At 33.8% G+C, this 17,022-nt stretch overlaps 1 protein-coding gene across 6 annotated transcripts in view; it reads right to left on the bottom strand.

The window, feature by feature from the left end:
• Positions 1 to 17,022, bottom strand: part of LOC136840037 (DENN domain-containing protein 1B) — a 45,445-nt gene that overhangs the window by 18,008 nt on the left and 10,415 nt on the right. For 3 of the 6 annotated variants that reach the window (XM_067106350.1, XM_067106345.1, XM_067106348.1), the window contains exons 9-13: positions 14,169 to 14,201; positions 10,276 to 10,402; positions 9,199 to 9,361; positions 8,261 to 8,352; positions 6,800 to 7,005 (exon numbers count right to left, since the gene is read on the bottom strand). In XM_067106350.1, the coding sequence (XP_066962451.1) occupies positions 6,800 to 7,005; positions 8,261 to 8,352; positions 9,199 to 9,361; positions 10,276 to 10,402; positions 14,169 to 14,201 (621 nt within the window). Of the gene's footprint in view, positions 1 to 919; positions 1,001 to 6,799; positions 7,006 to 8,260; positions 8,353 to 9,198; positions 9,362 to 10,275; positions 10,403 to 14,168; positions 14,202 to 14,487; positions 14,521 to 17,022 lie in introns of all 6 variants that reach the window. The other 3 variants (XM_067106349.1, XM_067106346.1, XM_067106347.1) reach the window with 3 other exon arrangements.

Here is a 17,022-nt window from a genome sequence, read left to right as displayed (position 1 = left end):
AACATTCTAGTTTAAAGTATTTGCATGAATGTCTCAGTTTTCAAAATTATGCAGTGTATCTCCCAACCAAATGACTATGTAAGGTCATCATTATTATGTAGTAGTTTTATTAAGTAGTAATTTAACCATACCACTGAACTAATTTTTATACCTCTCACAGGCAGATCACATAACATTATCAGAGAATTAGAAGTTTACAGAAAAAGAAAGCAAAGTATACAGGGTCATCTTGTAATTGGTATTGAGGACAACCTTAAAACATGAACTGAGAACATACTAGTGTGTAGAATGGAAAGGACTTAAAACCTAATAGCCGATAGACAAAACAAAAAGAAATGGCAGAGAAGAATTAACTAAAAATTATAGAAACCCCTGAGGAAAAATTGAAATGCAACTAATTAAGTGATATAACTTAGAAAACTGATCAAGCAAGAACACAAAACTTCCAAAGGTAGTATTACAAAGGCTTTGCCCATTTTGTCAGAGAAAGTTAAACAAAAGGCTAGAAAAAACTTTAGTCAATTAATATATGAAAACTGTCTGTTTGATGAAAGATTTACCTAAAAAAAAAAATATGCTACAATATCACAAGACAACTCTGACACACCCTATACGGTCAGTTTAAAACAAATGCTATGGTAAGTACCTTTAAGTGTGAAAAAACATGCCCCATTCCCAAAAATGAGCCTCTTCCAAGTAACAATTACTTATTTTGCTTTAATATATATTAATTCTTCAACATTCACTGCTCAGTTGCACAGCACCAAACTTGCACTTAGAAAATCCATTCCGACTGCATCCTATCCTCAGTCCATAACCTCTTTAGCTCTGGCCTTTGCACCAGCATAAGCACAATGAAGGCAGCAAAATGCAGTGCTGAATGCTGCTACAGCAGCACAAGCAAGGAAAGGCAACTCACCCCACGATACACATAGCTCTTACACATCCATTCCGCAGCATTAACATTAATGGCCAAAGGGGCCAGTATAGGTTTGCTCAGCTGAAATCACAAAAGTTCAAAGGTGGAAGTCCAACTGAATCCAATACATTAGAAAAAAATCAATGAGAAGAAATAAAATGTAGAACATCACTCAAAAGCCAATGAAGGAATAATGCTGTGCACACAGGAATATAGTAAAAAACATACACATTATTTACATAATAACAACAGTAGTGCTGCACTAATGAATAATTTCCTTTTCAGTCCAGATATCCTTTTATTTTTGCAGCTATGATACTTTTAAAAATATAATAGTACACAACAAAATGGCATCACATATGATTCTATTAGTGGAACTCCAATAAAAAAAACCTTTTCTGATGTTAACCTCTGACATATTTTAGGAGAAAACAGGTATACTTTAATCTGTAGACATGCCACTAGAATGACTGAAACAGATATTTCTTAATAAAAGTCCCAAATAACAACCTGAAAATAGTGAAATGTTAACTGGCATTTAAATAATTTGCCTACCAAAAAATAATATCTAAATAAATTTTCCTCACAACCACCTCTGGAACATTACAAATGCCTATGGAAGCCATTCAAATGTGGATATTTAACATAAATATGTTAAAGAATATCATATGAATTAAGATAAAACAATACCCACTTCCTTATGCAGCAGTTTACATGTGTAATTTTCAACATTTTACGGGTAAAATTATCCCTCTTTGAACAAGCCAAATGTCCTTCACTTAACTATGTCATTAATTAATGCCAATTTCCTGTGATATTTTGTTTGTATTCTCTTTGGGTAAAAGAATGATCAGCCCTAAAATTATGCAAAACCCATTCTGACTGACATAAGGTCAATAATGACATGACAATCCCGTACCTATAATTCCAGAAATGATGTCTTTCATAAGGAATTGGAAAGGTAATCCATAATGGAGAATTTATGCAATTCAGTGAAAAAAATTAATTTGGAATGTGGATTCAAATGTAATACAGAAAATTATCATCACTGTCAAGTATTATTTTATCTGTCAGTCAATATTCTTAATTCTTTTAGGGCTGGCCTGAAGGGTTTGTTATTAGATTCCAATAAATATACATTATTTCTTCAATTGTAAACACAGTGAACACAAGCACTGTCAATGTAAGGACACTAGTTCACACGATTTATATTCTTCCAAAGGTGTTGGTGAAAAATTTCCCTTGTTATTGCCAAAATTACATACCTAAAGGTTACTAATATAATTTAGGAAAACAGATCTTACGTAACGATATCCAATTAGCTCAAAAAACTATAATAAAAATAAATAAAAATGAACCAAACATTTCTATCATACCATACACAAAAATCTAAACCTGGATATTTTAGGTCCACTTATGAGCTTGGACTTGCTTCTGTCAGTTATGCAGTTCTAAATTATTTGCTGTGACTTTATATGGAAATACACATACATACAAAAATACTGTACACATTATTGAAAAGATCTTGATAAGCATATAGTACAGTACAGTACTATGTAAAACTCTGTTTCTCTTATTTTTTCCTGCTTACTACCATCACAAATAATCAACACACTCCTTAGACAATTTGCCATTCTGCACCATAACTGGAAAAATGTATTTTAAACGAAAATTTAAGTTTCAAGACATAATTGCACCCAATGGTGACCTTACTCAGAAAATGGTACAAGACTTACATAAGTAATTTGAATGTCATCCTACTCAAGTCTCAAATTACTACAAAATAACTGTCATGATCATGGTTAAAATTTTTAAATTAAGACTTTCCTTTTCATATGTAAATACAAAATAAGTTCTCTTTACTCTCCTGTCTTACTCACTTCAGAGCGAATTAAGTTTAGATCCATATGTTCAACTATGCCCTTTTCCATGGTTTGTTCTTACAGGTCTCTGTCGCCCCACTTGTATACAGTATATGACTACTTGTGATTAACATAACCAGTCCCCTTCTCCCCATATGCCCAAACTATCTCAATATCTGAGTTTTCAGTCTACAGTATTTCCTAGTCTTTGGACAACACGCCACTCAGAAACTTCTTCATTTGTAACGCGATCTTGCTAATACATTCAAGCCAGAAATCTCAACACTTTGAACTTGCACCTTTTCAAAATCTCCATTGCACTGAGAAGTACCAGCATTATACTGTACACCATTTTCAAGCTACAAAATACACACTTGTATGAACACAAAAAATTACAACCAACATGTTATTTTTTAAATTATGTGCTGATGAGTCACTACAACTTTTTCATGACTTACAACCCTAAAATGAAGAGCCTACGATGAAAACTGGATCCAACAAAAACATATTGGTAATATGAGATACTGTAATGCTTTTATACCCACTCACAGTTCAGTCCAGACATAGCTGACATATCTGCATCACTTTACATTTGCACTGAAAAATATTTTTAAGTTTACTAAATCTTGTGGCCCATAAAGGGCTGGAATGTCATATGCAAAATAATGGTGCTAATCATTTCTCAATACAGTATGTGACTGAAAAACAGATGTGTATGAGTTACAACTGCAACCAACTGCACAAGCGTGCTATAACCTGTAATGATTAACCTATAAGAATGGTGAGAGCTCTACCCATCCATGGCAAAAGCTTGTTAAATTACAATATTTATATTTCTATGTTCCTATATTTAGTGATCTTTTAGTAAATCCATATTTTGACATAATAAAACACACAAAAGACAAAATCACTAAGTATAAATTTCTGCAGTAATACGAGACACTGAATATATATTTATTCCGAGGAATATAAAATAGAGGCAGTCCCCGGTTATTGGCGATCCGGCTTTACGGCGCTTGTCTAGCGACGACAATAACCGGATTTTCGACACCGATCCCCGGTTATCAACGCTGATCTCGGGTTATTGGCGCTGATCTCTGGTTATCAGCGGTGCAGATCCCGTTTATCCGTGCCGATAACCGGATACCAGCGCCAATAACTGAGGATTGGCGCTATTATCGCTGATTTTCGGTTGTCAGCGATTTTCGGTTATCGTCACGCTGTCAGGAACGGAACCCCGCCGATAACCAGGGGACTGCCTGTAAGCAGTTGGTTAGTAAACACAAAGGCAACTAACGAAAACATAAGCTTTTTACATCATGATAATGGTTACTTTTCAAAAATTTAAATAATTTGATAGTTTCTTATATCTAGCATTACCTTTTCTGCACCAATATAAATAAAAGTGAAAAAATAGGTGAGTAAATAGGAGTACTGTAACCTTTCCTGAACTATATTCCAAAATATTTCCTTGATAACTTAGTGACTGCTCCTTAGCCAACCTAAAGTTCTAGTTGCTAATATTATTAAGTGTCCAGTGAAAATCTATTTTGATATACTACTGACCTCTCACATAAAATAACAGGATTTAAAATAAGCCTTTTATTGTTAATGCCTCAATACCCACATATGAGAAATAACTGATTAAAGCTTATAAACAAAAAAAGCAGTGATTATGCCACATAAGACACCCAGGCACTAAGGTGAGTTTCCATCTCACCTCTGTACATCCTTCCCACACTACAACTGTAAGCCAGTTTTAGAGATGCAAACATCCTCTCCATTGAGTTTTAAAAGGTTTAAAGTTCCAGAGCATAAAATTTATTGAAAATTTTATTAGATGAGAACCAAGATACAGTAACAAGTATGGTAATCAAAAAGAGGACATCCATAAAAGAATGTTTAGCCTCAAAGGCCCCATGGAGCAGCTCTGCATTGTCTTTAGGGTTCAAAACACTTAATCCCCCTTTTGCTACATATATTATTAATATATAATGTTTAAGAAAATCACTGAGTCATTTCCATACTCTTCTGGGGCTAAAAATTTGACAAAGTTGTAGTGGTTGAGCTCCTGGAGAAATGCAAACATGCATTTTGGCACCTTTTAGCAAAACTGGTATATCAACTGAGTGCAATTGTGTCTCGCTACACTGACCAACTTGAAAATATCATATTAAGGTTCTCGCTACACTGACCAACTTGAAAATATCATATTACAGTTGACCCGGTGTCTGTATTTTGAAAAGCTTTGCCTGGGATGAAACACAATGGAATTTGTGATGGCCTGATCTAATCCTTTCATACAATCATGTTCTAATATTTCTGTTGTCCCAGAGTCCTTTGTCATACAGTCTTTTCATACCTGGTTCTGGTCAGAAGTGCTAATGAAGTCAAGACACTGATCTTAACCTTGTAATTGTTCAACATGTATAAATGTAGCAACCAAGTTTTACCAGCACTGTAAATTACATAAATATATGGATCATGATTATTTTAACAGCAGTGTCAAGTATGTATGTATACAATTCCTTTTTCCTATGTTCCTTGCAAGGTCATTACACCTGAATACTTCCTCTCTGTACCTATAGTGATTTTGTGAATGATACCCAAACAATGAGTAGTCTTGTGAACCATACCTAAACAGTACGTGGTCTCTTGTGAATGATACCCAAATAATGCTACACCAACTGCCTCACTGTCTTACTTTAATACAATGATGAGAAAGAGATAGAGAGAGAGAGGAAAGGAATAAAAAAATAAGGATAAGGAAGATGTATAAAAATAAGACAAGTAAACAGTACTATAATTACAAAAAAAATTATTGGTAATTAATAAAGAAAATAATCGGATGGAAATAAATGTAGAGATTATATTTGGGAAAAATTAAAGCATCAGAAAACCTTCATCATCGGAATGCATGTTAAGTAAGGCTCCGACTGAAAAGAATATGTTAGCTTCCTATACATATGAAAGGATATATAAAACACTATTCCAGAAATATAATATACTGTACATATATTTTTAGGAATCTCTAAATATATTGCTTATTACTACTTTTGACTGACATTTTGGGCGTTGTAAATATTTACCTAACGCATAATCAACTGACCACCAAGAGCCGAGAGGTTGTTTACCCCTGGCAACAGTTAAAAGGCTGAATAGGGCAAATGATATACTATCTAAGCTTAATGACAAAAAATTAAGGACATCAAAACTGACCATGTATTATACATTTACTGCTAAGTACGCTATGCAATGGGAAATCTTATATGGCATGATCAAAGCTTCACTTACCTATAAATAAGAATACAACACCCTGCTTATCTGTGCCATCAGGCATTATGGAAAAAGTAAAACAATAGGTTGTTTGTTGTATGTTAACTTAAAAGTTAGAATCTTGCATTTTTGAAAAATCATCAGATCAATTAATTGTAACATGATCTTCAAAATCCTGTAGTCATTATGTGCAAAAATACAATTGATTTTTGATACCATAATAGTTTTAAAATGTTAATAACTATAATTTCTCTACTATGACCAATATACTATACCGGTTTTTCACCATTTGTTAAAATTTTTTAGACAAATCTCAATCTAAATATCTTGGACACACCTGCATTCACCATATGAAAATAAAATTTAGCCGGTGCCTTCACCCCTTTAATTACTAAATTTATTATTTTTACTTGCTAGCATTAGTACATTTAAAAAATGGAATGCTCTAAATTCAGTAACTGATTCTTATAAATTTGTAAAAAATATGTGCAACGTAAACAAATTAAAATGAGTTAGCAAGCCCCATCTTGTTACTGTGCCCAATAAAAGCCAACTTTCTATAATTAGTACAGTACACCTATCCAATTTGGCCTATGTTTAGGGTTAAAAACATAAAGAACCCCACTCCCTATATGACACCGTCACAAGAAGAAATAAAACGGATTGAAAGTACCTATCCAGAATATTTACATACCTCAACATAGGAACCATTAGCATAGATGAAGTTCAGAGCCATACTCACTTTTTTGGCAGTCAACCCTGATGGGGGATGGTCCTTCACATTTTTTCTTACAGTTATAGTTGACGCAGATCCTGATGCTGACCCTGAGCCTGGACTTTCACCAGCACTACTAGAAATACTGCTCTGTATTGAATCGTTGCTCCTACTTGACGCCAGTTCTTCAAAATCATCGCCTAACTTTGCTTTGATTATTTCTTCCATCTCACCTGGAAAGATTAAATAAAATTTTAAATGTTTTTAGCACCTTTTAATAATATTTATACTTTTGATGAATTTTTGATGTATTTATGTAGGCCTGTGGATTGTAAATTTCTGCCTTCATAACTTGTTTCTCCTTTTTATCTTTAGTTCGAGAATGTTACACGTAAATGTAGCGGAACGTCATCAAATAAAATGCTCTGGATGTGGTATGTGTTTAAGTACTTATCCCTGCAACACTTTCCAAGAGATTAAATTCATCATTATATATAAAATATCACTGCCTATCAGGATCATCAATACATATGTCCTTTTTTATACCTACAACCATCACTACCAATACCATTAATTTTGTTGTTACTGTATTAAGTTTGACATGACAGAATTCTCAGCTGGAAGAGTGTAAAATGCCTGTGCAATACCTCTATAGTTATGGCAACATTCTGTAGAACTCCAAAATTTACAGGTATAAATTTTATTTAAATATAACAATAACCACTTGGACCACATCACAACACACTTACTTTGGTCTGTAGCTGTGAAGAATCTTACAATATTTCCTTGTAATCCATTGCCTTACAAAAACAATCTGACAACCTTTCCATAATGGTATGACATTCATTGCATAAACCTACTCCCAACCGCTGATAATTCAAAGATGACAAATCAGTAAAAATTCTATAGAAAAGTTATCTCTGCATATCAAATTATTCCAGTGATGTCTGTAAGGTGTTGAGGGATAGTACTACTCCAACTCCCTTAAGGGAGGCAGATCTACATACAAAAGGGCACTGTCACGCCTAGTATATTCATGATAAATCCAATCATGAATTTTTTTCCCTTTTCTTTATGGTTTACAAGACCATTATTGGATCTTTGTTTTAAATGATAAAACAATAAATCTTTATTACCTGATTTCTTACAGATACTTCTAATGCAAAGTAAAAATAAAGTTTTCAGCCAACTTCAACATGTCATTTTGATGATTTACATTTTATTTTTTATGAAAATATTACATGAAAGGTCAATTATTCAGCCTCAAAATGATATCAATATCAGAATTATACTTTAACATGAAAACTGAAAGGAGCAGCAAAGGAAAATACTGCCAAGCCCATAAGTGGTCAGCAAAAATGAAGTCATGTCACACCACAGACAAGGTTAATAAGAACTATAGTTTTACAAAACTATATGCATATTTTACTTATAATCTAACCGACAATTAATCTGAACCAGATAACATTTAAAGATATCAATGCTTACCCATCAAATCTATACTTTGAGGTGAGGGAGTACTTAAACTGTCTGAACTCGGAGACATGATGCCACTCTCAATAAGTTCGTACTTTCTTGTCCTAGATAATGAGAAATACATCTATCAATAGTTCATCCAAAAAATATTTGACATTCAGGTTAAATCTCAATCTATAAAATCCATGGAAAATGCAATAAAAGTCTTACCTTTGGAACAAATGCAAGATGATATAAAAAGTAATGTTTTACCTCATACAGTATTTGATTTTCTTCTGTATATTGGTATTTTTGTTGCTTCATACAACAGTTTTTGAGACACTTTCACATTTTCCATAAACAAAAATGAGAAGAATATCAAGATATAAAGTAGACTGGGATATAATAAAATATATCACGATATCATGATCAAGGGCTCTAAACAAATGAAACGGAATGAGATGATTGGTGACATGGAGGTGTTCAGAGAACTGACTTTGTCTATTTTTGCTAAATTCTACATCATATCTTCCTGGAAATACTGATAACCAGGACTAATATTTAAAGACTAGTGAGAATTTTGACACTAATAGAGCAATCTGCAAATCTTGTCATAGTGACCAGTCTAATTTTTCTTTACACACTTTCAAATTCATCACATAAATGTTTGGAGGGATGTATACTAAAACATTAACCCTTCTTTCTCAAAAATTGTGACTGGCCCTTTTTTATTTTCATCTCCTGAAATTTAAATTTAAATTTAAATTTATCCATGAAAGAGCACATACACTCAAAGGGTTGGTTACAGCAGTTACAGAATTATTATTGTGGTTCAAGTATGCTTTTTTTTATATCTACCAGACAGTTTTGGGTTAACCTAACACATGCTTAATGCATAGCATGTAAAGTACCCCAAAGAAAAAGAAAGATTTAATAATCAAAAAGATGGTATACCTATATTCAAAACTCACCCTGGAAGCGCACTACTGTCTTCTCTAATATTAATCTGTGAGGCCCTCTTGTAGGTTGTTTTCGCTGAGAATCCTGGGACATTGCCACCAACAGTACGAGGCCTCCGTTTGACACCCATCACAGGTGATGAAGGTGCTGAGCGGGGCTTTTGAGGCGAATCACCTGAAATGACAAAAGAAAATAACCTAAGTCAGTAAATTACAAGTTTAATTCAACCAACTTAGATTGACTACTGCAGTAAAATTTAACAGGCTGAATCTATTACATATCTTTTAAGTTTAATTATTACAAAATTAATCTACTACAATAATCTGCAATAATCTACAACAATCTACAATAATAAAGGGCAGGAGAAAGGAATGAAGATGAGATGACTGAAAATCAATGAAAGCATAATACAGTACAATGTGTCAACTGGAAATGAAGCTGAGGAAAAAAGTTAAAGTCTGGAAATTACCCAAGTAGATGTTTGTGGAAAAGGTGTGGAAAGTGAAATCAGTACTGTGTACTGCACATTACAAGAGGTGTTCAGGATTGCAAAGTATACACAGGGTACGAAATTTATGATGTCCAAAATAATTAATTAGAATTAATGGGGAGGTAATGCATTTCCTGTTACAATATCTTAGGGACATATTGGACTGTGAAGCAAGTATTGAGAGGGTAGTCAAAGCAAAAGGAAAAGTAACAACAGTCAGGATAAATAGGAAAGAGAATGCTGGAACAATGGTAAATAAAAGTATGCCAAAAGTAAAGAGCTAAAACTTATGACACATATGTGAGGCCCGTACCACACTCTACAACAATTGCATAGGTACTGACAGAAAAATGGAGAAAATTTTAAAAAGACAGGACTACAGAATGCTGACATTAATGGCTACAGTGCAGCGGGAAGACCATAGTATGAATGACGAAATTGCTGACAAGAGCTGGAAAAAGAGATTTATATAGAAAAAACTGAGATGATTTGAACATGTCATGTGAAGGGATGAGGGTCAGTTGGTCAAAAGTGGTAGATATGGAGAAAGCAAGAGAAAGACCAGTAACAGTCAATCAAAAATTCACTGATATGTTACCATTGACCCAAGCTGGGGCATTTCCATCATCCCCAATCCGGGGTTGATGAATCTCTTTGATTTTTCCCCGGATGTCTTTGTACGTTTGCCGACTTTTTTCCTTGACCTGCTTCCCACCTTTGGTTACCTGTAGATGATACCATCACTAAAGTTATTTATGTTCAATTAATCATAAACCATCATATAGACAAAATTATTTGAAACAAATGAGGATACACTTTCCCACAAAATACAGTTTTAAAAATTAAACTTAATTGTTTAATACATTCACAGTAAATTATTATAACATTGGTTGAACAATATTTTACACATTACTCATACAGTATGCAAACTGCTAAAATCTGTGGCATTTATTGGTGAACTGTACAAAAGCAACTACTATGAATCTACTGTACAGTAATGCTTTGCTATTCACCAACATACACTATGACTGAATGTGCTACCGCAACAAATTTATATGGGACTTTGTTTTGTTACAATACATTGAAGGTTTTCATAATAATATAATAATAATAATAACAAAAGGACTTATTCCTGTCCTTTTTAGGTTAGAAGAAGAAGAAGAAGAAGAAGAAGAAGAAGAAGAAGAAGAAGAAGAAGAAGAAGAAGAAGAAGAAGAAGAAGAAACAATTCATTTCTTAAATATCATAAGCATCATATCATATTCTCTTCATTACTCTAGCATGGTAATAAAGTTGAAGATGTCTAGCCTTTTTACATGAAAATTATATACTATCTCTGATTTTAAACTTCATTAAAAAGGACAGAATATAAGTAGACTTGGGCAGTGAGAAAAATGAACCCCAAACATTGCACTTGAATATAAAGTCTTACTCTAGAATAAATCAATTTGATTATTTAAATGAAAACAGCAGCTGGTGAGCTGCTCAGTAATGAATGCTACTTAGTATTTATTACTAATCTCCACACATACAAATTTCACTCGTGTTTTACTGGTGTGCTGGTGCTGAAATGACTACTAAACATTCACTTAACAATTTTATGCTTTTAATATTGTGGGTTTAAAAGTTTCTAACCTTCTTCAACATGATAACTATGTATCTAAGATAATGATACATATATTAACTTGTCACTAATAAACAATATCATTTCTCAATGCCACAGCTATAATGCTTACGTCTAGAACTTTTCATCGTTTTTACTACTTATAAGTAAATATATGCAACTGTTATATAACAAGTAATTTTCTACCCTCACTTCAGCAAACATACATGTAAATCTTCTAAGAGTTCTGAAACTTCCCCTACAAAGTAAAAGGAAAATTCTGACAAACACAACTGGGCTAGGACAAGTTTTAACCTAACATCAGCTTTATGTTTCATAAATCCAGCCCTCTTATTTTCACTTGACTCCCTGTATATGGTATTACATATTCTCTGCAGCATCCCTTTGGATCTAGCTGCATTACTTTATGCAATTTACTTTTCATTTGTCCTCTGGTCTCCTGCCAACTAGCTGTCAACCTTCTCTGACTTGACCTTGTTCCTATTTGCACTGTCCACCTCACAACCAATCCTTCAGGAGAACCCATGCTTATTATAATGTAACTTACCCCTTGACTGAGGAAACTTTCAAGCCAGCCAATTATACAGCGAACACATCAATGGAAAGATGTCATGCACAAAAATATCTAAAATATACTTTGCACTTAACACAGCAAGTTAAACATGAAGCATTCTGCTGGCAGTGAGATGCAAAGCAGCTGGCCAGGGAAGTTTTGGCCTGGGATGCAGCCTCTGCCAAAATGCTCACAAAAATATCACACTAGCAGAAGACTTCTCTTCATCCCCAACAATAATACCGTATGCAATTATGTCACTTCCAGCATCATTATATTCTTGAGGACGCATTACATCATGATCACCTAACAATCCATAACTCAAAGATGGCCAGAACAGCACGAAGACGTACGGGGCTCGGGAGATCTGGGACTATTGGCATCACTATCCTTCGCAATATTCTAGGGACATCTGAAGTTCACCCACTCAAAGGAGTTAAGGCCTGATAAAAGTTGCAATGGAACACAGAATCACCAGCAGATGTACTGGGCTAAGAAAATCAGGAATTCTGGAATTAGCAGCAGTATCTTCCCTCAAGAAATCCTATGACCAACTAATATTCCTCCCGCTCACAGACCTAAGGCCTGATAAGTTGCCTATTAGTTATTTATGGCCCATTCAAACCATCTGAATGATTTCCTAATTTACTTCAGATATCACGGCACAAAATAAGAGGATTCATGGGAAGTCCCTACCACCAAGTCAATATTGAAACTCTACTAATGTCTGCTGGACACAAGGGGTTAAGCCTTGAAGGCAACTGAGGAATCATAGCCTACTAAACAAAGAAGAGGAACTGAAACAAAACACTGATGTATTAACTAAAAAATGACATGGGAAACAAAAACATTTTCAGTCGAATCAAATGGATATATAAAAATGAAATTAATGTAATTTGAGCTAGGTATTAAAACAGGTTTGAGAGGTTAAACATTAACAGACTTGGCATTTTTCAACTTGGACCTAAACGCATGCAGTAAGAGATTATCTCTTCCAACCTCTGGCTGAATGACAAGAATGATTCTGTGATTGAGAAACATTAGATACAAACAATATGCACCAAACCCACCAGATGCCGGTATCACTCAGGGACAGCCTTGAGTTGACAAAATAGATTGATCAAGAACAGTCCCAACACAAGATTAACCACCGCAAAAAAAATGTATCCAGAACACAAAAAGTTGCGATTCCTTTCTGCAAGGGAGCTTCAAACTGAGTGAGGCAAGTGAGAAATGAAGGGCATCACTAACCCCTGCTGTATGATTTCATTACCATAGCTGTCACTTCAAATAACAAATATTCTAAACTAGTATCAGAAGTAAGGCAATGGTTTGCACTTTGCACGAACACTTCTTGTTTCCTCTTCTTAAATCAATTCAATCAAATGGCCTTTGCTGAAAGTAAATGTCAAACAGTTTGGCTAGTTCCTAAGGACATGTAAGCATTAAAATGCTCTAACAAAATCTGCTCGCTGTAAAAAACAAAATTTAGGTGCAGCTATAGATAAAGAGTGATAGCCAAAACAAGTCAAATCTTACCTTCAGCAAGCACACACTGCCAACAAGTGACTTAGCAATATTCTCACAAGTTAAGAAGCACAAAATAAACTATAGCATCAAGCCCATGTCAACAAGCTGGCCTGGTTTCATTTTGAGTTTGAAATATTAAATCTGATTTATTACATGAACAGAAAAGAAAAAAGTATGAAATATAAATCAGATTCTCATTTCAGAATTTCTCAAAGCATATTCAGCAATCATTTGTCTTGATGTCAGATTCAGAGCACTAATAAATGCAATACTGTAGAGTAAAAAAAAGGCAAAGTAAGGAGAAGAATGATTAACTGCAAAATGCTAGAAATGAAATAATTTAATTGTTTATACTTACAGTTTACTTTTCTGACAAGCAGTACAGTAGTTCAAAGGCACTAAGCATACAACTATATTACTAACTTCTTGGACAGAGAGCTACTCAACTGAGCAAACATTTTTATGGAAGCTATAAGCACAGTTTACATTAACAAACTTCACAAAGAGAAAAAGTTATGTTTTTAATTAAGGAATATTCTATATACTATGAATACTTATTTTTAATCTTTTACAGAGGGCTGTACTTATTTTGAGTACCCAAGAATCATTGGTACATGAGCTAGGACCAATGTAAAATGGGTTAAATACTGTTTTAAATTAAGTATTAACACATAAAATAGGACAATTAAAGGCCTTTTACTTTGACAATAAACTATCATACAAAATCATTTCTTATCAAAGTTTTTAACAAAGAAAGCAAGGTTAGTACAGCAGAACTACTTACGGTTTTAACAGCAGACTTAACAGCAGGGTTGGTCTGTAAAGAATATAGTCCTAAGATTACATGGGGCAAGCCAAAAAGAAGCAAGTTCAAGTCACCAGTTTGCTACAAGATCCTACCTGTCTCCAGGAGGATCTTGCAGACTTACAGACTATTTCACCATAACCTCCCCAAAACCAGAAAAAAACAAACAAAAAAACAAATATAAGCGTAACTAATCGTGGCTTTAGAAAGACGAAGTCCCATATAAAAAACACAAGTGATTAATGAACGAAGTGTTAACCAAATGACTGCAAAGCAATTTCAAAAAAGCAGTACTCACGGTGGTGTTACTTTTCAGATGTCTAAACGGGCTCTACAAAGGATAAAGCAGAGGCTCGGTTTAATATATGCAAAAATCTATTCACAGTTTAAGAAAGAGACTGTATACAACATTTTTACATTGGGTAATGTCAATGAACATTCACACAACAGCTATTAATACTTATGTATTTATGTACTGCACGTCACTGAACGACTGTTTATTTACTGCAAGGTTTCAAACACCAAGCTCCCAATTTGGAGTAAATCCAACATTAAATTTATCTGCATCAGGCTTGTATCTGAATTTATTTAAGTGTGGTATGATGACCCAATATTCAAAATGCTTTCAAAATTCTCAGATTTTGAGGTTTAGCTCCTATATGAGATAATTTAAATCTTAAAATGAAAGTTTTGTTTCACGGACACAAAGCCATTAATTAATAAAAGCCATTATTCCCAATCTGGAAAGACAGACCAAACCTTGAATTCTAATTTGAAACAAGCAAAGTACCAGTTAATGGCAAACAAGGGCTCTCTATCTCATAGCAAAGTTAATTGCAATATTGAAGTTTGGAGGTAGAAAACTGACAAAAATAGGTTTGTATTTGTAAGATGTAATAGCTGTTTTAAACACTTTTGGTGTCCGTATAGAAAAGGATGAGAAGTGAAGAATATGATATCCCAAATAAAATAAAAACAATAAAGACTAAAATCCACACAATACAGATATTACTTATTTGGAAAAAAATTTAATCTTCCAAGCCTGAAAATATTTTGCACATTTATACCAAGTATAAAAAAGTGTGACTTTCTGCAGAAGCAATCATAAAAAAGCAATGTGTTACAAAATTTCCACTTCGACTATGATAAGTCTTGATCTAGTATGATTTATCAGCAAGACCTCATAACTTGCAACAAATTTTACTTTAGTCGGCCAATTACATTCCCTTCAAGTCTGGGTCGTCTGAGAAGAGCACAAATACTGGTAATACTGTTAACTCATCCACCGTAATCTGCCAATATGGGAAGGAGTCTTTGCAACTAAGTATATTTCATTTTTTTAATCATACTTTTTTTTATATTTACTATCTTAACCAAGAGTAATTTGAACAATTCCTACAGAGGTCATATACAGGTATTCTGATTACTGTTTAGCAAAGATAATCTTCCTCTGAGGTTAGTTTGGGCTGATGAAAAATATTACCATCAGCCTCTTGGATGCATGGTTTATTTCCCAAATTTAGAGAAAAAAAAGGTGACTTCAAAACCCGGAAATACAATACTTTCCTTGTCTCTCATTGAGATTTAGAGCTTGGTCCTTAATCCTAGAATGGCAAGGGCAAATACTGGGAAGCAACAAGTTTCTATTTTGTATGTGTAAACTATAAGCACAGATTTACAGTAAACTGGGGTTGGTTGTTTCAATATGTACAGTACATACATATAATTCTACTACTCCCTGATATCAAATCATATCATATTATGCAATACAAAATTTATGAATATTTCTTGAAGGTTTAAGCTTTTCCAAAGATATTGGGTACATCTCACAACTTTTTCCTTAAACATGTGAGTTATGACACCTGCACTTTCTATAAAATAATTTTTTTCACAAATCAAGAGTTGTTTCTTCCATACCAATCACCCACATAAAGCACACACTTGTAGTCTTTTTGAATCTCCTAGACACTGCAGTCTTACAGGTAAGAGACAAGAGAACTGCTGGCTGGGAAGCAGGATACTGTATGAGCGACAGGTTTTCAAGATAGATGATTCTTCACACTTTTAACAAATTCTACGCGTCTAAACACAACCAGACATACTGTATATCAATTTTCACTATTGCAGGTGGATTTTACATACAATTTTCATTTCAACTAAAAACTTTTCCCCTTGCTCTGTTAAGAAATAATGGATTATGGATTCAAGGATAACAATAAATTCTGACAACCCTGAAGCTGCAAAAACAAGACTGCTGAGTCTGGATGATTCAAAAATGACTGTGGGTGATTTATGAATGATGGGTTTGGGGTGAAACAAATCCAAATTTGAGCCAGAAGTGACTGCTTGATTATCCATATTGAGCCACAATGGCGAGATACCTGGGATTTTCGGATACACTGTTACGAAAATGGACTAATTATGAAAAACTTTGTTTTGAGGCACTGGAACCTATTACATAATGATGCATATATTTTAATATAAATTTAAAATAATTAAAACACAAAAATACGAGTGAAACACTTAACAAAACAAACCGGTAAAAACAATATAAAAGTACTGTATACAGTAAAATACTTTACATAAACCAATTTAGCTTGTAAAAAGAATACTGCATATTAGCCTAAGCTGGAAATATATCGCACAACAGACAAGAACTGAATGATACTTCAAGGACTCTGAAAAATAACAATGGATAAATATCCTGAGTAAAAAAGAACCACTCCAACACCACTTGAGAACCCCAAGGCCCAATACAATTTCATGACAAGAAATAATATGCACATGGCATAAGAGAGGCTACACCATATAATTATACCTGAACACATTCAAT

This window comes from Macrobrachium rosenbergii, chromosome 7 (genome assembly GCF_040412425.1).
Source record: "Macrobrachium rosenbergii isolate ZJJX-2024 chromosome 7, ASM4041242v1, whole genome shotgun sequence".
NCBI classification, from domain to species: Eukaryota; Metazoa; Arthropoda; class Malacostraca; order Decapoda; family Palaemonidae; genus Macrobrachium; species Macrobrachium rosenbergii.
Note: the sequence above shows the minus strand (reverse complement) of the source record. Positions and strands in the feature narration are given on the sequence as shown.